At 39.9% G+C, this 23,909-nt stretch overlaps 2 protein-coding genes across 9 annotated transcripts in view; one reads left to right on the forward strand and one right to left on the reverse strand.

Moving 5' to 3' along the window:
- Positions 1-14: 14 nt before the first annotated feature.
- On the forward strand, positions 15-10,145 carry TMEM165 (transmembrane protein 165). The gene is made up of 6 exons (XM_027636381.1): positions 15-213; positions 1,649-1,874; positions 4,256-4,431; positions 5,040-5,222; positions 8,002-8,107; positions 9,204-10,145. The coding sequence occupies exons 1-6, from the start codon at positions 46-48 to the stop codon at positions 9,278-9,280; spliced, it is 936 nt and encodes a 311-aa protein (XP_027492182.1). The 5' UTR covers positions 15-45; the 3' UTR covers positions 9,281-10,145.
- A 4,457-nt stretch (positions 10,146-14,602) lies between these two features.
- The window catches only part of CLOCK (clock circadian regulator), a 64,885-nt gene continuing 55,578 nt past the window's right edge, over positions 14,603-23,909 (reverse strand). For all 8 annotated transcript variants that reach the window (XM_027636375.1, XM_027636378.1, XM_027636372.1 and 5 more), the window contains 3 exons: positions 23,300-23,505; positions 22,734-23,007; positions 14,603-20,155 (listed from right to left, as the gene is read on the reverse strand). In XM_027636375.1, coding sequence (XP_027492176.1) covers positions 19,979-20,155; positions 22,734-23,007; positions 23,300-23,505 — 657 coding nt within the window. In that variant the 3' untranslated portion in view covers positions 14,603-19,978. The remainder of the gene's footprint in view (positions 20,156-22,733; positions 23,008-23,299; positions 23,506-23,909) is intronic.

The raw sequence follows: 23,909 nt of genomic DNA on the forward strand, positions 1-23,909 counted from the left end.
TAACCGGGGCATCGCCGCGCCCCCCCCGCACCGCGCTCGGCCGACATGGGGTCCCCGCCGCCGCTCCCGCGGGCCGCCGCAATGCTGCTGGCGGCCGCGCTGCTGCTCGCGGCCCCGGCGCCGCTCGGCGCCACTCCCGAGGAAGAGCCCGGCAGGAAGGAGCCGCCGCCGCCGCCACTGCCGGCGGCGAAGGGAGCGGAACCGCGGGCTGAGGTGAGGCGGGGACGGGCCGCGCTGTGCCCCCCGGGCTGAGCCCCGCGCGGGGCGGCGGGGCCCGCGCACCCCCCGCGGCAGCGCTCGGTTGGCGGGGCCCCGCGCCGTCCGGAGGCCATCGGGCTCCGAAATCCCCCGCTTTCGGCAGGAAAAGGGAGGGCTGCAGGGCCACCGCATCCTTCCCCTTTTCTGCTAAAAGAGGGACATCTAGGTCCGACATGGAAAAGGGGTCGGTGTTCTCTTTCCCCTATAGAAGCAGCTGAAAGCAGGTTTTGTTGCTACTCCAAATCTGCCAGTTTTCCCCCTTCAACATTTAGTATCAGTTCCTTTGCGTTAAAACTTGTTTAACAGTGTTCTCGGTGAGGGGATTCTGGTGCCGGCTGATCACACAGGGGGATGGAAAAATTACTTGACATACGGTTTGGCGTAGCACGTCGAGCACGGCAGGTGGCACATACCCAAACTAAAAAGTTACAGCCCTGCAAAAGCTGTAGGAGCTCTGGGAAGTCAGTGTGTCGCACAGAGTATGGGAGCTTCTAAATATCAACATCGAAAAACTTGGAGCACTGCTGAAAGTGGAATGCTGGGAAGCCGCCATGTCAAAACACGTTGCAGTCTGTCTCTGCTGGTAGATGTGCTGGAACATGCTTTTTCAGCCATTCCTGGTCAGGGATGTGAACATCAGCTTACAGATCTTGGGCCTCGCTTGTGATCATAGATATCTTACTTCGTGTACAAGTAAACACTTTGGTGAGTGAGTGGGAACAACCAGAGTGTGCTGGTCTGGTTTCACCACTGGAAAGTCTTCAAGTTAGTTTTCAACAAACATAGAGCAACTGCAGAAAAAGTTGATGAAAACTTGCACAAAATTTGGCTTGAGTACAAACTGAAAGAGGGGAAACCTAATTAGATATTAGAAAGAAATTCTTTCACGTAAGGGTGGGTGGTGAGGCACTGGAAAAAGTTGCCCAGAGAAGTTGTGGCTGCCCCATCCCTGGAAGTGCTTAAGGCCAGGTTGGATGGTCCTCTGAGCAACCTGATCTAGTGAAAGGTGTTCTTGCACAGGGCAGGTTGGTTGGAAGGGACCTTAAAAATCATCTCTGAGCTAAAGCAGCTTTCCTCATGTTTTCTTATAATGGTGGTTCTCATGTTCTGGTAATAGCGTGCATGGTGAAGTAATGTTTTAATAATCAGAATGTGATCTGATCCTCTTGCTAAGTGCCTAACTGGCAATTTGAGGTAGGTGGCAACCAGGAACTAGTTAACAATCATTAATGAGCATGAGAGGTGTATATACTTAAAATGTCACTCTACCCAGTATGGTATGACAGGAGAAATACAGGGCACAGTACTTCTGCGTACTGACTATTCAAGCTTAATTAACTAGTGTCTGGATTTGGGTGGTTTTTTTTTCTCCTCCTCCTTCTCCTTACAGAAAGGGTCCTCACCAGTTGCTCCAGTTCACGTTGTCAGTGAAGAGTCAGCTGACAAGACTAATCTGGGCTTCATTCATGCATTTGTGGCTGCTATATCTGTCATCATTGTGTCAGAACTGGGGGACAAGACCTTCTTCATTGCAGCCATCATGGCAATGCGGTACAACCGTCTGACAGTACTGGCTGGTGCTATGCTTGCCTTGGGACTGATGACATGCTTATCAGGTTAGCACTCTTTTCTCTTTTGTTTTATCTCTTAAAATGTGCTGGGTACATATTTACTAAAAAATCATAATTGAAATTGGAATGCAGGTAGTATGTGTATTCACTTTTCTATTTTGAAGAGAGTGTCAAGCTTTTCCTGGGGATCGTGGCTCAGATGGACTATTTAGGCTCTTGGCTCTAATGAGGTCTCTGCACGCCCTGGGCCTCAATATGAGTTTAAGGAAGAGGAATGGGATCGAGAGCCTAAGCACTTCCTTTGGGCCACTAGTTTCCTTTTTATTTTTAGCTCCTGTTAAATTTGTGTGCCTAAAGGGAATGTGGGAGTGACTTCTGTTTTTCGTCCTAAGGCAAAAGATTCTTTATATGATGACAGATTTCCCTTGTCTGACTTGTATTCCTGTGTGTGTAGCTGTCTGAATTTGTGCTGGAAGCTGCATAAATGGAAGATGGGGGGGGCGGGAAGTGAGATATCAGGTGACACTTGAGGAACTTGTAGCTGTGGGCACTTACGTAGCTGTGATTGTAAAATGGAGCAGCCTTCAGGTATGTCAGATGCAGCATAAAGTTTGTCTGTGTGCTCATTTCTAACCATGCCCATTTCAGAAACATTTGAAATACTGTTGGTTGGTTTATACACACTGGAAACAGCCAGTTCACTGGCTTCAGGCTGCTTGGCAACTGTTTCTGTGAATGATTTTTGTGTGCGTAGCTATTGCTTTGTACACTGCTGCAATTATTGCAGTCTTAGAGCAGTTTCCATTTACACTGTATGTAATTTCTCCTGCCCATTATGGCTATCTCTTTTTCTACACTAAATTTTTCTTCAAATCTGTCTTGATGCTTTTTTTCATAAAAGCTTTATTTTCTTGTTCCATTCCCCAGTGTAAAGGTTCCCAACTATTTCTTTCTTTTCAGAAAGGAGCCTGACTTCTCCCTCCCCCACTCCCTTCCTTTTCCCCTCTCTCCAGTGCCCTTGTTTTGTACAAGCTGAGTTTGGAAACTCCTGGGGAGTTTGCACACCTTGATTTCATGAAGATATGCTCGCTTGAACTCACTAGCTCCAAGTAATCTCTACTTGGGATATTTTTTCAAGGTGTGCTTGACAAAATAAGCTGTCTTATTGTTCTGATTATTTCATTATGCTTGTGCTTATATATGTAAGTAATGCTAAAAAAATGACAGTTTTTTGTATAGTTTCTTGTATTGCTTTATGGTAGTACTTTTTCAATCTTTAAAAAAAGTTTGGTTTAACTCCTTCTGGTTTATTTAGCTGTGCAACTAATACTGCTACTCGTGTATGTATGTGCTGTGCGTCCAAGTAAGAAGCCTGATTAATTTTTTTTTATATTCTTACTTTTGGTAGTGGCAGTGCAGATTCATTTCCAGATCATATAGTAACTCCTGGGTATGTTTTTCAACTAAGAAAGTGTGTGCAAGAAAGCATACATGGTAGTAAGTTTCCTTTTAGCTAATTGCATGTGGATTAAAGCAACAGAAACAGTTGTGACTGCATGGTCCAAGCAACCATGAATGTTATAAGTTGAGTTTTGATTTCTTCTCATTTATGTAGTCCTTTTTTTGTCAAAAACGTGCTAAGTGATGTTATGTTGTGAAAAAGCAAATACTTCATCCTGGATACGTGTTTCTTCTTGCTTAAGAACTTAGTTTTGTCTTAAGTTGATCGCCTTCAATACCCATAAGAGATATGCCATGGAGGTCACTTTTTGGTCTGCAAGTAGGATCAGTGTCAATGAAATAAAGAAAGAACAAAGTTGGTCACATTGCGGGTCTGTGGGGAGTGTGGGAAACAGGAATAGTAATGTGCAGGTATTTGCACTTAGCAAAGGAAGAGAGGCCTGGATTTATCCAGCTGGGTGATTTGTAGATTTGCCTGGTAGATTTAACTTGTAGAAAATGGTAATTCTAACTTTATTTGATAAAAGATTGGAAAGAGATGCTATTGAACACATAAATGGAATTAACTGGTATACACTGTGACTAAACTTATGTGGTTACAGATGGTAGTTTCATGGCATGCTTGGAGAAAGGCAGGACTTCCATAGAGCTTGATGGGAAAGATAATGTTGTTTGGAGTGGCTCTTGGGAATAGCAATACCTCAACTTTGGCTAGTGTGCATTGTCTCTGTGTTAGTGGACTTCAGTCTCTGGCACGACCAGTAACAGTTAAAGTTTCTAGAGTGTTTGTTGTTACCTTGCAAAAACATTTAGAAAATTATACAAAACTAACAAAAGATACAATATTTATTTATCAGTGGATATTTGGATTGCAGACTTTGCCAGCAAGCATTTTTTGGATGTGGGAAAAACAGTTATGATCCACATGTTTATTTTTTTAAACGATGTATTTGTTTTCTTTTCAGTTTTGTTTGGCTATGCCACCACAGTTATTCCTCGGGTGTACACATACTATGTGTCAACGGCACTGTTTGCAATCTTTGGCATCCGAATGCTTCGAGAAGGCTTGAAAATGAGTCCAGATGAGGGTCAAGAAGAGCTGGAGGAAGTTCAAGCAGAAATTAAAAAAAAAGATGAAGAAGTAAGTCAGAAACTTTCTGTAAATTACAGCGGGTGGAATAGCTGTGAAGCTGCAGAACAGCACTGTCATGTTTGGAGTGTTCAACTGTGTCTTGATAGTCTGACACAGAAAATGTGTGGTAAATCGGGCAGAAGTGGCCTCTGGAGGCTCTTTCAGCAGGTTATTCCAGTTCTGTGGCAAGCCTGGCTTCTTAGGAGAGAAGGAGCTTTATATACATAGAGTGGGTGGGTTTTGGGTGTTTTTAATGCATTACTAGTGGAGGGGACACCAACAGTTTACTCTTGGCTCTACTTTTATTTCTTTTTGTGGTCAGGCTCTTTATTTGCAAGTAGTCCAAGATGCACAATAACCAGGAGGTCAGAGTTGATTACAACTATATATATATGTGTGTGTATTTACACACACATCTGTGCATATAAATAGCTTTTTTTTTTTAATGGTTACTTTATATAACTAATACATTGATAATGCAGCAGTCAGTGGCTAATAACATTCTAGAAACTAAAGGTCTGGCTTTACTGTTAAGTGTTTCATTTGGGTTGTTTAGATGATGTTTCTAGTGTTATGGTTATTTCTTTTTTTTTTTTTTTCCCCTGTGTCTCCTGCAGCTTCAGAGAACTAAACTATTAAATGGGCCAGGAGACGTGGAATCAGGGCCAGGCACCACTATACCTCAGAAGAAGTGGCTACATTTTATTTCTCCAATCTTTGTTCAAGCTTTTACTTTAACATTTTTAGCAGAATGGGGTGATCGTTCCCAATTAACAACCATAGTCTTGGCTGCCAGAGAGGTGAGTGTTGCCGAATGTCTGCTGTTTTTTGCCCTCTTTGGGTTACCCATACAGAGGTGAGAAAGACAAAATACTCTTGCAGGAGGTGCCAGATTTGCACCTGCTTTACTTGGTGTTACAGCTGTGCCAAGACCTGAAAATAAATGCCCTGAAGCTCTGTGTAGTATTAAAACTATTGTTACATGATTGGGACTGCAGAGGCATTTCAGAAAATAGTTGCTTTATATCATGCAGCTGAAATCAATTGGTTTTGTTACAGTGTTGAGAGATGTTACAGAACAGATGTTTCTTTGCTCTGTGGTCATATAGTTTTCACTCAGTAACTTAAAAAAAGATACTTTCATTCCATCAAACTTAAAGCTGCTCGAAAGATACGTCTTGTTAAAAATCTGAATTAATATGGTACAGTGTATAGAAGGAACATAAACTCTCAAGTTGCTGTGCAGTAATACTGTAAATTAAATTTTACTCATCATGATGATTAGAGTGTATATAACTGTATTATATTCAGAAGAAAATGAAAGCTTACAGACTTTTAATAAACATAAGTAGCTTACCTGTGCCCTTTCATACATTGAGATAATTTACATTTTTTCCCTAGGACTCATGCCTCTTTCAGGTGCACTTTCAGACACTCCCTAGGGATAAATCAGGGCTGTGTAATGAAGGAGACTGTAACCTGTAGGAACCTCTTGTCTCTGGTACAGTGAAGGGAAGGTGTTTAGAGCTAACAGCAGGTGAGGATGTCAGGCAGTTATATGCTATCTTGGAAAAAGGGAACCACTACACCTCTGCCCAATTTGCCAGGCAAGTTGCTTAAGCCCATCTTTTCACAAGGGGTCATTGACTTCTGGTTTGCATTTTCTGAGTGTCCAATTAGGAAATGTCCCCTTAGGAAGTGTCTGTCAGACTCTTTGGTCTGGTTTGTGAAGTGCTGAGCATTGCAGTTAAAGACTGTGGGCTGTTGTACCTGTAGAATATGACGTGTTCACAGGAGTGCTACCAAAACAAATACTGCAAAAAATGAATTGACAATATCTTGATATTGGCTTTCAAAATCAGTGAATGATTATGATCTGGATCTTTTCTATGTTATCTGTGGGAATGTTTTATACCCATTTGTTTCATAATATATTCAGATAAGTCCTTGTCTGTGAAGTACTAAGATACATAGCAGGAGCATTACAGAAATGCTTATGAGGAAATAAATTATCTTAATATGGAGATTTGAGCAGATAGTGATAAGTCAGCTGTGCCCATACGTTCTGCAGTGAAAAGAAAACAAAATACCATGTAAGTGTTCATTGAGTGTCCATCCTGTCACATCAAACAAACAGGGTTCATTTGGAAGGGGACAAAAAGTGATAATTTGGTTTAGTGCATACACGAAGGGAATGACTTCAGTCTGCCTTCACGAACCTAGTCCTGGCAACAGTCTCTAAGAACTAGATTTCACACCTTAATAGCTTACTGTATAAGAATTGTTCATTTGTTTAAGGAAACTGAAAAGAAAACTCTGTCCTACTAGAATGGGTTTGCTTCAGCTGCTGTGTCTGAGTCCTGCTCCTGGAGACACTATGCTGAGGGAAGCCATTGTAACTTGTTACCTTGTAGGGAATGGAATGGCAGGTGAAATCCACCTTCTGCCAGTGAGGGCTGTATAGATAATTGCTGACTGCAGGGAAACAGGGATTTCCAGGAATTTTGGGTCCTGACCCAGAGGCAAGTGTGTTCTGCTGGCACAGCTCTCCTTTTGACCTGCACTTCTTTTTCGTTTCTTACCTGTCTGCTTGGTGCTTGCCACCTCTTCTGACTGTCTTGTGGTTTTGGTTCTTTTGTGCAGTCAGTGTTATCTTTTCTTCAAACCATATAATTTCTTAGACAGTTTGCTGTTTGTCTGTTTGAGATTCCATGCATTCCTCAGGTTATGGCAGTAGCTTTTTTTTCCTCTTGAAGCTAGAAGTGTCACTTAGAGACGAGCAGAGAACTCAGCTCCACTTTCCCTCATTCATCATTGTATAGCAGAAAGTTATGCTCCTTTCTTGCCTTCATGGTCATTAGAAGATTGTTTCTATTTCTGAGGTGTTCAATGTCCTAAACTGTGTGATTTCTAAGGTGTTCTGAGAAACCTCTTTATGTAGTGCAGATGTTCACATATTGAGTTATGCAGGGAGGCAAAGTTAACACACTTGTTATGCAGAGAGGCAAAAAGCTGTTGTTGACATTAAACTTTGAAAACAGCTTTTATCCCCTGGACTTAAAATCTTTCATGCTTTGCACTTTGGAGGATGGAAGGGGGCAGAGTGTGGAGCACAAGTGTATGAAGCTTGGCAAAGGACCTGTAATGTTTTAGCTGCTGAAAGCCTTCATTTGCAGTTCAAGGATTTATTTTTCTCTTTCTTTATAATTAGGTTGGTGTTCTTCAAGCTGAAGCATATTGTGGTTCTCAGCAGCTACCACCTTCCCTCTAGAGGTTGCTTGACTGTTTAACTACAGCAGTGATTTCTGGATCTGTATTTAATGACTTGAAGATGCTGCTTTGTTGAAATATTCTATATGCTCCTATCTTAGGTTTAGATTTAAGTCTGCCTCACTAGCTGATGTACAGTTACTGGTCTTTAAGGCAGTGCTGGATAACAGAGCAGAGGAATCACCTGAGAATATCCTCCTTGCTTGGCAATGTGCAACCAGGGAATCCAAGCATTGCTCCTCCATGGCAGGAGGTTGTCGTAGGTTTTCAACAGTGCTGATTTACCCCTTGGTGTTTTTTTCCCCTCAGGACCCCTATGGTGTGGCAGTAGGAGGAACAGTGGGACATTGTCTATGCACTGGTTTAGCAGTTATTGGAGGGAGAATGATAGCACAAAAAATTTCTGTTAGGACTGGTAAGTGAAAACTCACTCCAACTGAAGAAATGTGTTAATGCTGGTAATGTTTGTGGTGTAAATAACTACATGTTTGGGAACAGAGTTTCTCAAAACTCTTGGAAAATCCATAAAAACTGGTGTGGGTTTTGGGTTGGCTTTTTGGGCCTGCCTTCCATCCCACCTTGTTTTGCTTCACTATTAGCTAGCTTGTAGGAGACCAGAGGAAGGAAATACATTATTTTAAATAGTTGGTATTTATTTTTTGACAGTGGATAATAGAAATTCTGTTGCAATTCTGAGTCCAGACCTTCAGATGAGGAAGAGAACTGCATACTTACAAGTTATACCAGCCATATACAAGCCTTAAAAGCTATTCTGTGTGTGACATAAATGTTTTTTAATTGTACCTGCTAACTGCAACAGGCAGGACCAGTACGGTGACATTGGGTTGTTTGTTTTTCCTTAGCTTAGGTTGCAGTTTGCTTCCCCTGTCAGTCCTGTGATGTGGTGAGATTTCTTGCTCCCAGGAATAATTCTGTGAATCTGCTTCATATAAATGTTCATTCAGAATAATTGTTCTGTAGTTGCACAGGTGGTAAAAAGCCAGCTTCACTGCTAAAAGTGAAATGTGCATTCTGTTGTGTTTGTTTGCCAAGGAAATTGGTGACAAAATGCTAATCTAACAATGGTTTAATATGCTCCAAGCACAATGTGGATCTTTAGCTGCAGGAATAGCCTTAGGTTAAAACAAATATCTTTTTAACCTGTTAGTTTGTTTAGAGAAGAGTAGGAGAACATGCACAGTGGTGCTTTCCTAGAATACTGTCCCAGCCTCTAGCAGATCGTGGCCGTTGGAAGCAGTTAATGGTCTTCATACTCTTTCTTTCAGTGTAGTTACTTAAACTGTGCAAAAAATGCTAATTATGTCTCTTAAGTGATGGCTTGCTCCAGCATAAGAATATTGTATCCTACTTGGATATTTGGAAGGTTATTTGGAAAAATAATCTTATTAATTTTATTAACCTTATTTATTTAAAAAAAAATCTGTAATATGTCATAGAAGTTAATTACTTTTTGGTATCTAATTTCTTCTTGGCTTCTGTTTTCTTTTCAGTGACAATCATAGGAGGCATTGTCTTCTTAGCATTTGCATTTTCTGCACTATTTATAAGTCCAGACTCTGGTTTTTAAATTTTTTCATTGTTGTAAAAGAACAAGGATTGGAAGCATCAAGCAGTTGTCCTTGTGCATTTTTGTATATAATGTAAAGAAGTCTAGTTAAACAAGAGCTGAAGATGAGACACTGAATTTTTTTATAGCGGATGATTCATGGGACTGACGCATTAACGGACAGCTTCTGCAGTGGAGATCTGCTTAGTGTCTGGTTTGTTTATGCTGTGGTGCCTGCTCCCGTGATGGGATTTGAGTGGTTTTCTCGCTTGCTGGACCTGGCTCAGCTGAGTTTGAGGATCTACTCTCCTAAGTATTAAGAATTCCTCTTTTCTTCCTCTGTTACACACAACCACCTTTCCTGTTTCCTCAAGAGTTGATTCTTAAGGCCTCTCGAAGCAGACTGTCTTATTCCATGTTGCTCGGAAGGTGTTGAGGAGAAAACCGCAGGCTTCCACCTCCAAAGATACTGGTTCCACGGTGTGCCTGAGGCTGGATAATCTAACCAACAAGAAACTTGGGAGCAGTTCCTATACCATTCAATGGCTGAGCCAACCAACACAGAATTTTATAAACTTACTTTAGAGGGAAAACTTCTTAATCAGGGATTTTTATCAGGAAATTGATGTGTGGTGATTAACAACCTACTGTGTTCAATATGCAATCTGGCTGGAGCTAGTATGATTTGACTTTTTAATTTTGAAATATTAATGTATTCAGAAAGTAATAAAGTAATAAAAGTGGTCCAACTTAACAATGTTCCATTCCCAGGATTGAACAGTAATGGAATTCTTAGGTTTAGATGTGTTCCTGTTTTTTTTCTTTTTAGAAATAGACATGTAATCTGGAAGAGTATTAATAAAACATAGTGTCTCCATTTGTGTTATTTTCAGTATTGTTTTTGATGGCTCCTGTAATTCCCACCACAAAGGTTTACCTGGTGATGATGTGCTTAAGGTGAGGAAAGTTTATTAAATTTATTTTGGACACTGACAAATGCCTGTGTTATAAAGACTTGGAAAATGTTGAGCGCTGAAAATGCGTGGGTTGCAGAAATACATGCTTATCTCTGCTCTTCAGTGATGAGTTGGATTCTGAGCCTAATGTCTTATATAACCCACTAAGATCTACCCTGTAGCAGTCTTGTAAAATAGAAGACATGGTTTCTAATGTTATGAATCTGCCTTTTATCGAAGCTGAAGCATGACAGATTTAACCACGCTATTTGTAGATGACAAACAGAGCAGCCCCTAATCCTTCTCTTTGGTTTCTCTACCCAGAAAACCCCTTAATGCCACATTTCTCTAAGACTGTAGAAGTGCAATGCCAGGTATGTACAGTGGGGTGAAAACAGGCTGCCATTCCAGGCTCTGGGTCTAAATGTTCATGTCTTAGCCTGAAGGAACTGCATTGGTTTGGTGGTGGGATTTTTTGGGTTGTTTTGGGTTTTTTTGGTTTTTTAGTTTTTTTTATTATTTTTGAACCAGTCAGCCAAAACCTGTAGCCTCTTCTTTCCCACAGCCTGAGAACACACACTCTGTCCATGGTGAATTTCAACTCCTATGTGGAGTGCATTTCTAGCTGAGGTCATGTAAAAATGGGGCAGAAATGGAAGAGCCTAAACTTTTAGCTGTTTATGGGACATTCATACAGGTGTGTCCCAGGTACAGTAACTGTGGTGCCATCAGTCATCCTGCTGAAAATTCTTGCTCAGAATCCAAAAAGCCAAATCAGTTGGCCATACTCTGATTGTAGAAGCTCCCCAAACTTTATATGCACTTCTTTTAATGCTATTTTGATATAAAAACAGGATCATAGAAAAATCAAGCTCTTTAACAGGTTGGTTACAGAGGCAAGTGTGAAGTTGCAGAAGAGGCAAGTGTGAAATTGCAGAACAAACCTGTGCAACTTCCACATTTTTATTTTAAAAACTTACCGAGATGACAAGTACTGCTTTTGCCCAGTCATAGCAATGTATTTGGCTGTTCTCTAAGGCCAGCTAGGCAGGTAGGAGTTAGCTTGAATAGTGGTCTTACATTCTGGTTTGGTTATTTTTTTTTTAAAGCACAAACATTGAGTTATTGGAAATCTAGCATAAAATTAGCTCATGAAATCTTAGTAAAAGCTTTGAAAGTTGCTTTAGTAGTTGCTACTAGTTACAGTGATTTAATGTGGTCAAGTGGATGATGGAATTTTTCACAATTTAAAGAATTTAGTTGGGGTGTAATGGAAGCCTGTTGCAGGTGATCTGCTGACATGTTCTCAGTTGTGCTGTGTCTGCTGTGCAGTTTCCAGCACAGACTGGACAGTGGCCTTGTCCCTCCACAATGTCTCAAAGCACTTGCAGCCTGGCCATGTCTTGCCTGTTGGCTGGTTTGGGGGCTGGGATTTTAGCAACTTTCATCATACCTCTTGTCTTTCTAGTATATTGCCATCGGGGAGGTGTGGTGATGTTCTGTCTCAAAATACCTGGATACTTGAGAAACAGGCAATATCTTACAAAGTGTGTATGTGCATATATATTTATATTTTTATATATATATATATATACACACATATATATACATAAAAGGCTCCTAGTCAGCTGGAAGAGCTGTTCGCAGGACTGGGAACTGTAAGATCTCAAGGTTCAAGACAGCAGGATTGATGCTGTTCTGGTGAGGTAACATGTCCCACGTGGCTTTTTCTCACTAAAAGGGTGTTTGTTAGGCACTGGAACAGGCTGCCCAGCAAAGGAGGGGAATCACCATCCCTGAAGTGGGGGAAAAAAACCCCACGTGTGGATGTGGCAATGGAGGATATGGTTTAGTGGTGAACAGGAGAGTGCTGGGTTAAACGTTTGGACTCAATGATCTTAGAGGTCTTTTCCAACTGTAATGATTCTATGATTACGCATAAGCACTTTCTAGTTGGTGGTACTTTTGGAGAAGGAGCTGGTTGGTATATGACAGCAAATGCCTGGGTTTGGGGGAAGAAAATAGAGAAAAAGTTTAAATAATAGTGCTCTTTTGCTTTTAAAGGGAGGTAAGGGTTGCCTTGCATTTTTGAATACGAAAGAAACACTTAAGGTAATCAGCTGAAGTTTTGTTGCCACAGTCCTATGCAATTTCTTGTTCTTTTGTAGCTGGAGAATGTGAAATATGGTGAGAGCTCAAGTGTTGAAGGCTCTGCAAACCGTTGCATCTGCAACATGTGTTTCCCATCCATCCTGCAGCTCTCCCTGCTGGGGTGAGATGCAGCCACTTTCAGGTGCTGCCAATGGAACCTCGGAGGCAGCATCTAAAGCAGGAATTTACATCTCTGTATGTTGAACACAGCAGAGATTTGCAAGTGCACACTGCATCCAACTCCTCATTTCCAGGCAACAGAAACAAAATGGTCAGGTTTATAGGGATGGAAAACACCTCACATCAACTGAGATGTTTAAAATGAGAAAAGCTTGTTTTTGCCGTTTTCAAAGGTGCCTATACTCTGTATATGGCTAAGTGCAATTAGGAAAGATGAAGGTAAACTTCTAATCTTCGATCCTGCCAGGACAAAGTTTTTCAAAGGAAACTTGTTGAACCAAAGTACAGAACCAGATCACAAGCAAGCCTGCTCTTCCCAGGGCACTGCCACCACGTGTGTGTCTGCTGAGCTGATGCTTGCTGTTTTGAGATCTGAGTAAGACACTAAGTCAGGAAACCTGAGGTGAGGGAGGGGCTGTACTTCCCAAGAGATAAGAGGCAGCCTGCCGCCCTACAGCCTCTCCCTCACCTCAGCTGCTTCTCCAGCTCAGGCTGGCTGCACAGTGCCTGGAATCCTGCCACCAGATTCAGTGAGCAGTTTTACAGTGTATTTCTAGAAAGAGGTTCGTAGTTTAGTCTCTCTATGTGTTTGTCCCAGATACTGTATGTTTAAAAAAACATCTTGAATTAAGAGGATCAGATTGTTTCATCCTAATAAAACCTGAGTTATTCTTAATTTCCAGAGACATGGAAATAATGGTGTAATGGCACTTGCTGTACTGATGTGGCATTTTTCCAGAGGTTACCTCATATGGCCCTAAGTCAGCACCCTTGGCAAGTTATGGCTACAGGCTTCTGCTAACATATAACCTTCTGTTACAGGTTACATTTAACCTGTAACATTTCCCATAGGCATGTGGCATGTACTATAGCTGTGCATTTCTTCGGGATTACTTAAGTTTACTTCCCCAGTGAAAATATAGTTGCCAGAGGGTCTGACAGTGACAGAGACTGTGTGCTAGAAAGAACAGCTAGTAAGACTGTGCTGATATTGCTACCCTTGAATAGCTGAAATCTTCTGGAATTTCTATCACTAATGCCTGAGACTCAGAAGTGCAACTAACCTTTGGATTGCTAATCTTTACAAGTACTTAACAGCTTCATTCTCATATAAACATGAGCTTTGTTTTCAAGTTTGCACAACAGCAAAATACCATTGAATGGCATTGCATCAGGTGTGGCAGGAGTTGTAATTACCACTCTCCTTCACGCTAAGTTTATGGAAAAATATATTGATATTTCCAAAGTTCAGTTTTAAGAAAACTGATAATCTTACTTGCTACCACGCTCTTGGTCTTACTGCTGGTGGGCGTTGACAGTTCTTATAACTACAGCTACAGCACTTCTGCTGTTGATTTTGTTTCTCTCCTGGGGCACAGAGGCCTTGTGGCATATAGAAGTAACATACAACTTATGCAAGTATTTAATTTCCAAAGGCAAAAGATCAGCATCTTCATCTGGGCATCCAGTGTGATATTACAGAAAAAAAGGAACTGCAGACTGTAAAAATGGCTAATTGTTATTTATAATTTTCTCCAGGCATTCAGCTTCAATTACAGATTTCCTTCCCTCCCACCTTTCCTTGAACATTTAATTGATTTGAGATTATTAATGTTTACACTTTGATCAGTGAAAGAAGGTTAGACCACCCTGAGAGGTTACATATTACCACACAGCATTTCCAGGCAAGAGCTCCATGCTCTCAACAAGCTCTGCTCGCACCTAAATGCAAGTCTCTGCTTCCTTGTTTGGTGGCACAGCCAACGTTTCAGCCCATCTCTACTCCTTAAAAAATACTGTTCTTTAACACTTTCACTCCCCTCCCTGGGTATTTCTTCTTCTGGTAAACGAAATTTAAAGAAAAGGGTGTTTTCCATGACATGAAGTGAGGGAAGGGCTGTGCCTATCCAGACACTGTGCAGTGCTGCTCCATCCTTCAGCAACAACAGGGACTGTACACATGAAGGTACAAAAGTAGTTTTAAGTTGTGCACGTTCAAACAAGTACTGTGTGAGTAAATTCCAAGGCAGTAATGTAAACATACAAATCAGAGGTCTCTAGCCTTTAGAGTGGGGCATCAGTTTATAAAGAGATACAGAGAGAAGACAAGGAAAAAATACAGTATGCATTTTTACTGAAATCTCACAAGTCATTTGTCTGGGTAAGGGACAGAAGATAAAAGTGACATCAAGCAACTTCTCACAAGTCAGTTCTGTGAGTGGGGGAGAGAGAGTGCCTTTGGTACAGTCGTGGGAAGGGTATAAGAGCGCTCCACTGTGAAACTTGGATAAAACTGACATCAAGCAACTCAGGAAAAAAAAACTTCTAGAACCTTAGAAGCTACAGAAAGCAAAATTTCAAATGAGTTACATTTATTCAGTTAAAAAATTGACAGTTAGTAATGGTCACATGAACACCAGGGAACTGTATCTACATTTCCTGACGTCAATATGAACGGCACTAGGGTTTTTCTGTTTCTTTTACGTATACAAATCTAATGCCAGTTAAAAAAATACAAAACAAAACTGAAACCCAAGACACTGTGAAATCAACACTGCTTAAAAACTCAAAATTCAATCTGATATATTTGAAAATAAATATTTTTTACCTTTCTTGTTAGAAAAAGACAACTCACCAACTGCTTTCAAAGCAGTTACACCTTTAAGACCATTCCCAAAAGTGTTTCATAAATAATTACCCATGATTGATTGTCTATTAATGCAGCATCTCTCAGTCATAGCTGGGGTCTCTGTATTAGGCCATACAGTATTTTTTTCAGACACAGTGTTTTGTTTCCCCCCCTTCCTTTTTATTTAGGTATACTTTCTTTGAATATAGCATATCATGCTGGCAAAATTCATGCGGATGGCATAGCATGAAGTGTAGCAGAGCTTAATATCACCTGCTTAGAAAAAGGAAAAAAAAAAAAAAAAGACAAGGAATGTAGTGTTAAAAATCATCATAGTGAAAAAGCAACTATCCAGTCTCATGGACAATTTCAAATGTTCTCTCACAGCTGTCTCATCTACTATGATTTGTTCAAATATGTCCTTTTTTTAATCCAAATTAATTTAATTCTCTTTAACTTTTTCCACCAGGGATAAGTAAAAAAATAAAAGGTTAATTATTAAAACTAGTCTCTTTTCCCTTTTAATCAAAATAACCATTTTCCAGCCCTCTGACTGTATATCTAATTTTAATAATTTTTTCAAATAGAGAAGCTTATGAATCTGACATGTTTGACATCTCCCGATGCCGTGACATTTAAAACACTCATAACAATACCTGGGTTAAATCTCTGAAAATATAAATGGTTCTTGAATCGACTTTAACATCTGAAAAAGGCCACAACTTTAAACCTTCAGAACATTTTCACAAATTATAATCCTAAGGGACACTTAGAATTATTGAGCAGGCAAATGAGCCTCCAGATGATTCTCACTCATAGGCAACTGTGCAATTTAAAAAGCCTCCTTTCAAGGAAGCTATCATCTCTAATCCCTTCCCCTGGCCATATAAAACATAAAGGCAACTGGCTTTAGAAGCCTTTGTAAATCCTGCACTTTAAGCCTCAAAGGATCACCCTATTAAAGAAACATTTTCCAGAAATGTCTCTCTTGACAGTTCTATGCATTATTCCTCAATGCCCCCCCATTTTTAACAGTTTCACTGACTAAAGAAATAAACTGTTTTTCAAATAGTCTTTTCAGTAAAGTGCTTGTAATTACTCAAAAAAAAAAAAAAAAGAGAAAGTGCAATATTTGAGTCTTAAGAGAATTTCTTTTTCCTGTGAAAAACTGCCTGATATATCTTTATTCATTTTTACATAAAGCTGAAATGAAACCTATTTCTTGTAAGGATAATGGGTTACTAAATTTGGTGTTTGGCAGTAGGCAAGATGCCCACAGAAGGTGGTGATACACTGGAACTGTAGTGCAGAAGGTAAACCTTCTAGATGAAGTGGAAGGCATATGGAGAGCTCCTACTAGAATCCTTTCATATTTATATACAAATATAATATATATTAAATATAATATAAAAATAGCTATAGTCTTTTTTTCTCTGAAGTTATCCTAGATGCTTTTCTTCAAATCCTCACCCATTGCAGGTAAACCATGTCTGTCTCCTAAACTCTGTGCAACTACGCCATCTTTTTCACTCCATTATGTATCACCAGGCCATTTCTTCATAAATACAATCCTGCCCTTAACAGACTCCTTCCCTTCTGTCAGAGTTGTTCTGTAACATTTCCGCTCCAGAACCTGCTGCAGTATCACAGCATTCATTATCATGCTACTTATCAGGATGTTGAAAATAAATCTATGACTGTAGTAAATGAGCTGGGCAGAAGCAAAAGGCTGATTAAGAAAGAGGCAATAGGCTGGTCCTCTTCTTACTAAAATTCAAGGACAATTCAGCAATTGATTCAGCAACAGGGAAAGCTGCAGACCCATTAAATAAATATACACTTTTTAGTCACTACCTGTGAAACAACACATCTGCATACTTGCACACAATCTGGACCAAATTCTTCATGCTTGCTTTCGTAAAATGCTTGCCTGATTAGTGTCAGGAATTTTTCAAATGTGTGCCATGTTTTTCCAGTTTCTTTGAATTTCCCCATCTTCTATCCTTTCTCTACTAGCTGGTAGTTCTGTAATTGAATGACCTCTCTCTGAGGTTACAAAAAGTTTCTTGGTCAAAGCATACATTTTTATAGTTCTCTTTCAGCAGCCACACTATCATATCATCTAATCTCTCTTCTAGTTTAGCCTTTTTACCAACAGACCTATAGCAGCACACCAGAGTATTTGGGAAGGGGAAAATGGGAAGAGAAGTTTAAACAAAGCTTTATATAAAAAGCTGCATCATTAACCGTCTGGCTGGTATCTCTAATTTCTGTAATTCTTAGTATAATAGTTTAGTACACCTATTTTACCATTATTCAGTAGTTCTAACAGTACTATTAAAGCTCTCCCACTTTTCTTTTTTAGTGCTATATTTTCATTGTAATTGGTTTAAAAAATTTGTATCTAACCTATTTTTCATCAGGTAAAGAACTGATAGCACAGACCTCTAGTCAACGCAGCTTCATATAGAAACAAGTGGAATGGAGTGGTAGGGATAGCAGAGCAAGGCAGGATTTCTTTACCTAGAACTTTACAGAAACAGGTCTCTGACAATTATCCCAGTCTGGAGAATGCTAGAAATCCCTTTAAAGTAGGGGAAGTGTTTCTTGCTGTGTTTGGTATTGGCATCTGTTCCTTGCTCCAGGTTGCAGGAGGCTTCTTGGAGCAGAGAGCAATCTGATTCTCTTTGGTACTGTGTTTCTCACACTCTCCTTTCTTGTTCACTGCTTGGCTTTTTGGTGCCAAATATTTGCTTTATGACTGGGGAATAACAAAGATCTAATGCTGGGACACGTGCAGAGGCAAAGGCTAGCCCCAAAACGTAACCAACGGCATCAAAGGCTTGGCTAAACTCGTATAACCTCCTGCGGGTTTGGTTCATCCAGTAATACAATCAAACTGTTCCACAGTACAAAATGGACCATCACCATTTGGTTACATTCATTCAACTCCTCTTCAGTATTCAAGATTAATCCAGCTTTCTCTCGCTAGTACTAATTTTAACTGCTTTTACTGTTGGTTTTTTTTGTTTGTTTTTAATTATCAGATCTATCAGCATTTATTCCTTTTCCTCTGAAGTTCTGGTTTCCACAAACTAGTACCATAAAAACCTACCAACATTTAGTTAAATAGCACATCGTATCTGTTGGAACTTTTTATTTTCTTTATAAAGTGAAGTTGCCTTCTGAAGTCTTAGTTCAGTGGTATCTCAAATCAACAGCCTGCTAGTGTTAAATGCAATCACGATCTCCCCCAAAGCATACTCTGAATGCTTCAAAAATTACTAAAAAAAAAAAATCAGCTTATTATTCCTCCTCCTGCAAAAGGAGTCCCATACTTTTAGTTTGTTGGTTTTTTTTTTTAATTATTTTTAAGAGTATTACCTTAAAGGTCTGAGATTTTTGAGACTCCTCTATTTCTGGCTACTATCTGAGGGGGAGTACCAGTCAAAAATATTCATGGTCTCAACTCACTCCATTGTTAAAATAAACACAATACAGAAATATCTATGAAGTAGATACACAAGTTTGGTTGACAATGTGCTAAGACTTCAAAATTGAAAATGGTTACAGATTCAAGACATTGTAATTCAAGATGTTCAACATTATCACCTGAATTAAAATCAAGGCACTATGGGTTTTGTTGTTGTTAAAATGACCCTGAATTAGTTCTGACTAATTTTTGAAGGAGAATAAAAAGATTCCAACATGTTTTAACAAGTTACAATTCTCACCACAGAGAAAGTGGTTAAAAAGTGCCCAAAAGGTTATTAAATGTAAATATATTTTTGTGCAAATTACTCCTATAACTGAAACATTCTTGAAAATTACTGTCATTTTTTTTAAACCTTTTACATAAATATTTCCAACTATGAACTATATCAAAAGATAGCTTTGGGGAATAAAATTCCAAACCATCTGCAAGAAAGCAGTGCAAATTCCTATTTTTCAAATAAAACTATGAATTCATTATGAAATTATGGATGATATTCATGAATCTGAATGTCCTGAACCCTGATGCATGATCACCAGTTCAAACAGCTTCATCAATAATTTAACTTCAAGAAGTCAACTAACCAACACACTATACCTCACCGAACAAACCCTGACATCACAGACAAAGCACAAACAAGAGACTTGTGCCCACATTAAGGGTGAAAATAATGATGCATCATGTTGTAAACAAAAGGGTAGAACAGAGGAAAACATTAGTCTGAGTATGGTGTGAGAATTTAGGGAAACATATTCAAACCTACAAATAACAGATTACATTTTCATGCATCATATAAAATATTTTGCTCTTTCTCCTTTTATGCAGACATATACACAATATTTTACAGCATCTGTACAACAGAGAACTGGATTTCACACAACATTTTCAAAATATTTACTGTCCCATAATCATCTGAAAAAAAATTAGATGGTTTTTGGACTATATTCCTGGCATTTTTTTCTGCTAATTCAAACAATTGCTCCATGTCCATTTTAATACTTTAAAAATGTATAGGATTGATAAAAATACCGATATTTTCAGCATCACTCTCATTTCAGTCACATTTGGAGATTTCACCTGGACAAATTAAAACATGGCAGCAAATCCTTTAGAACACAGAAACTGGGGCAACTCTCAAAGTTGGCCATGTCCCCATCATTATCTTGTGGCTTAACAGATTCCAGAAGTCAGAAGTAGATCTCAATTAGGTGATAGAAAGCCTTCGAACTGCTACGTCTGTAGCTTCAGTGCAACTGTTTGGGGAGCAGCCCCTCCTGGCAGTTTGCTTCAAAAAGAGGCAGAGCTCCACACTACTGTGGCTGGACTTTAGAAGGGTCAGTCATCTTGTCAGTTCTGTGTCGTGACAGTTGCTGCTGTTGAGACTGATGCTGCTGGTGGTGGGACTGAGTGAAAGTGCTTTGTTGTAGTGGGAAAGCAGCAGAGAGGATAAGCTGAGCTGACTGATTTCCATGAAGTAACCTGGATGTCTAAAACATGGAAATAGAAAAAGATTATTTTTCCTGTCACACAGAGAAATACAGGTCTAGCTGCTTTTTAACTTTTTGTAAGTGTTCGATCAAAATAAACTTCAGATTTGGTCAGTTAAGGTGAGCAAACAATGCAAAGATTAGTTCATACTGATAAATTTAATCAGAGCATCTGACCAATTAATAAAGCAGCTGTAAGCGGTCATTGTAATTTCCTGTGATGATGGGTAGGAATGTGTGGCAATGTCTCCATTTCAAACCACAAGAGCATAGCAGGGCTTAAGGAATCTATCTGAATAGATATCTCCTTGCAGTCAAATGAAAAAATGGTGCATGACTTAGCAGAGATCACATTTATTCCCCACAGACAAAATACACAGTCAAAAAAAAAATGCCACATTTGCAGACCCAAACATCCCCTTTGAAGGAGATTTATTACTACTGAAAATGGTACGTAGTGTTACTATTACTCTTTTTACAACAAAAAAATGATTTACTGAAGAAAAGTAATGAAGGAGGGGTACAAATGCTCTATGACATCTCAATCCTGAAACATTCTGCAGCAGAAGCTAAACTACATCAACTGCTCCACCTACAGAATCAGACTGTAAGAAGCCGCAGTGAGCAGAAGCATTTGCTTCACTTCAAATTCTAGCACTTTAATAGTTTGTATTAAAAATACTAAACTTTCGCCTAGAAAGAATTTCTAGGGTAGGAACAGACCTTTGGAGATCTTTTTTCACAAATCTGTTTCGCCAGAATTAAGTCAAAGTTGTGCAAACTTTTGAATTTATCTGATTTGTCAGAGAACACATTGCAATCTGCACTCTGGTTTGATTCGGTTTGAGTCTCCCTCTACATAAACGAGTGAGTGCTGAAGCTGAAATCACTACGTATGCTTCAGATCTCTTGTTGAGAGTCAGCTTGCAGCTGAAAAGCATTTGCCTGATGCATGACTGAAATTGGTATGTTCCCATGAAAAACTTTTTTCAACAAGTCAATATTTTCTGTCAGTGACCTAGTGAAAGGAAATTGTACTCAGTCCTAATCAGAATGTATCCATTCCTTGTGCATATAAATGTAGGTTAAGCCTCCAATTACGTACTGCACTTGTATCTATTCCACCTATGCACAGGATCCCAAATTTAGTGCAAATGGGAGACCACACATAGTAAGGAATACTTGCAAAAGTAAGATTTTTTAATTACATATACTCTTAAAGAGTAAAAAAACCCAAAAAACCCCACAAATAATTTGACCTTTCCAGAGCAGTTACAAGAATCTTAAGGTGTACAAGCTACATTTACATGGACTTTACCTTTCTTTGGAGAAGGCAACATCAGAAGCAAAATTAAGATTTTTGAACCCATGTCTGTAGCATTAAACCTGCATTATATGGGAAAACTGTGGTTTAAACATGTCTTAAAATGGCTTTTGGTGGTGTCTTTGCAAACACATGCTTCTTCTTCCCACAACCCCCTTTGTTATCCATGCAGGAATGTCCTGGGAAGGTGTCCTGAGGTGTCTCCCATTGGCCTTTGTTAACCTCTTCCTGTGATTGGGTGTTCCTGTAGGCCCCTTGAGACTTCTAATTGGTTACTCTGTGAATCCTCCTAAACCCTATAAATGTAACATCCCCCACAATAAACGCTCTCTTGCCTCCTCTCCACGCCCGGTGTCCTGTGACCTGTCTCCCTGCCGGCCATGGAGCCACATGTGGGGGGGGAGGGGGGAGCACCTCTCCCCTCCAGGCTCAGGGCCTGAAAAAACCCTGAGATACCCCTGGAGTTTCCCTTTCCCCATCCCTCAAGGCGTCGCAATGGTTCTTCAGATGGAGACGGAACTAGAACTGGGCCAGCCCCACGCCGCGGATGGGAAAGGGATCCAGACATGTCTTCTTGGAGGCACTTCTCCTCTAGTGCTTTAGCCACCACTACATCTCCCCCACCAACACCAGCTACTGGGTGAGCTATTTGCCAGCAATCAATTGGAATCAACAAATGGCAGCAGACTTCCCCATCAATTCCTTCTACCTTCTGTTCCTTTTTTTTTCAGCATTTCCTATTTCTAGACTTTGGGTTTTGCCTTCCTTCTCTTTTGATCCAATCTCTCTTCTTTCTCCACTAAAACATGGTTCTCCTCTACTCTCTTGCTTAGAAGGTTCCTTGCTGCTCAGCCTCCCCTGTAGCCTCGACAGATGTTCATGCCTCGTGTTACTGGGACATGTCTTGCTTTGGGCTGTGTGCTGCTTTCCAGACCATCATCTCTCATACCTTATTGCATCAATATGTGAATGCAAAGAAAATGCAAGTTGTTTTAAAGAGAAACACCTGTTTTTTCATCCCATGCTCAATTAAGAGCAGCAACTCAAAGGGGAAAAAATATAACATAGACAACATATGGAGTTGAAACTGCAGGAAAGACCACTTCTTCTTTAAGTAACAAGATCTTAGAGAACAGCTACAGAATAAACTTATTTTAAGTGCTCTGTTTTCAGGTAAAGCACCTCTAGGATAACCTAGCAATGCTGAAAGTGTCATGATTTGGAAAAATTTGTAGGGAACTCTGCATTCATTACCTGTAGGAACTGCTGGGGGTGCTGGGTCAGCTGTGACTGAGCTGGTTGTTGAACTGTGGTGAGCTGCTGCTGATGGTCTTGCTGACTTTGCTGCTGCTGCTGCTGCTGTTGTTGTTGTGTTATTGACAAAGTCTGTGTCTGCTGCTGTTGAGCAGCAAAAGTGGGATAAGCTGTCACCACCTGTCCCATAAACATAGTACTTGGTACCATTACTGCTCCACATGCCACTGGGGCTGTGACAAGTTTTGTTACAAGTTGCTGACCTTGAGAAAATCTGTTAATAGAAAAAGACATTTGGAGTCCTTTTAGGGGAAAAAATATATGAAGCATCACACACACTTGAGAAAGGCAGATTTCTCAAAGTCATACTTTGCTGTAACAACATGGATTTTGATAAGCTGCAAATATTATTTTGGGCAAAGTTTAGTTTCAGAGTTGTATCTATATAGTTAAAATACAAATCACATTATTTTTTAATGCTACTTTAGTTCCTTTTGTATATGATACAGTTACATAAGCATACCATGATGCCAAGTCATCTTGAATATTTGCTCTTGAAGATTTACCTGATTTGTCTGTCCTGTGTAAAAGTGGCTACTGCAGCAGCGTTCTGGTTGTTCTGTGGTAAGCTAGAAGGAACCTGGACCACATTTCCCGTTGTTGGCTGAGAAATCACCATAGTGTTATACAAAGGTGCTGAGACTGTGTTCTGTGACTGACTGGCAACAGAAGACTGTTGATTGTGTCCACTAAGTACGTTTTGTTGACTATGCTGGAAAGAAATTTTGGGATAGTAAGTTGAAAATAGCCAGGTACTACAGCTGTCCTCCTCATTGTCATTGGCCATACTTCACAACTGCCAGTGTTTTTTTCTATTCAAATTAATTCTTAATTTAAAGTACACAGGTATCCTCTAACTGAGGATTTGGAGGTGGGACTGGACCATCTGAGTCTCTTACATTAACCTGTTCTCCTGGTCAAGTTGTTTTTTTTGTTTTCCTAGATTTTTCAGGTACTTGCATACTCTTTATTCACAGAATCACAGAATATGCTGAGTTGGAAGGGACCCACAAGGATCACCAAGTCCAACTCCTGGCCCTGCATAGGACCATCAAGATGATCTTTTCACTCTTTTATCATCTCTGTGCCCAACTTAAAATTAAAATGTGCACATCA

Source organism: Corapipo altera, unplaced genomic scaffold (genome assembly GCF_003945725.1).
Source record: "Corapipo altera isolate COAL_440 unplaced genomic scaffold, ASM394572v1 22b, whole genome shotgun sequence".
In the NCBI taxonomy this organism is placed as follows: domain Eukaryota; kingdom Metazoa; phylum Chordata; class Aves; order Passeriformes; family Pipridae; genus Corapipo; species Corapipo altera.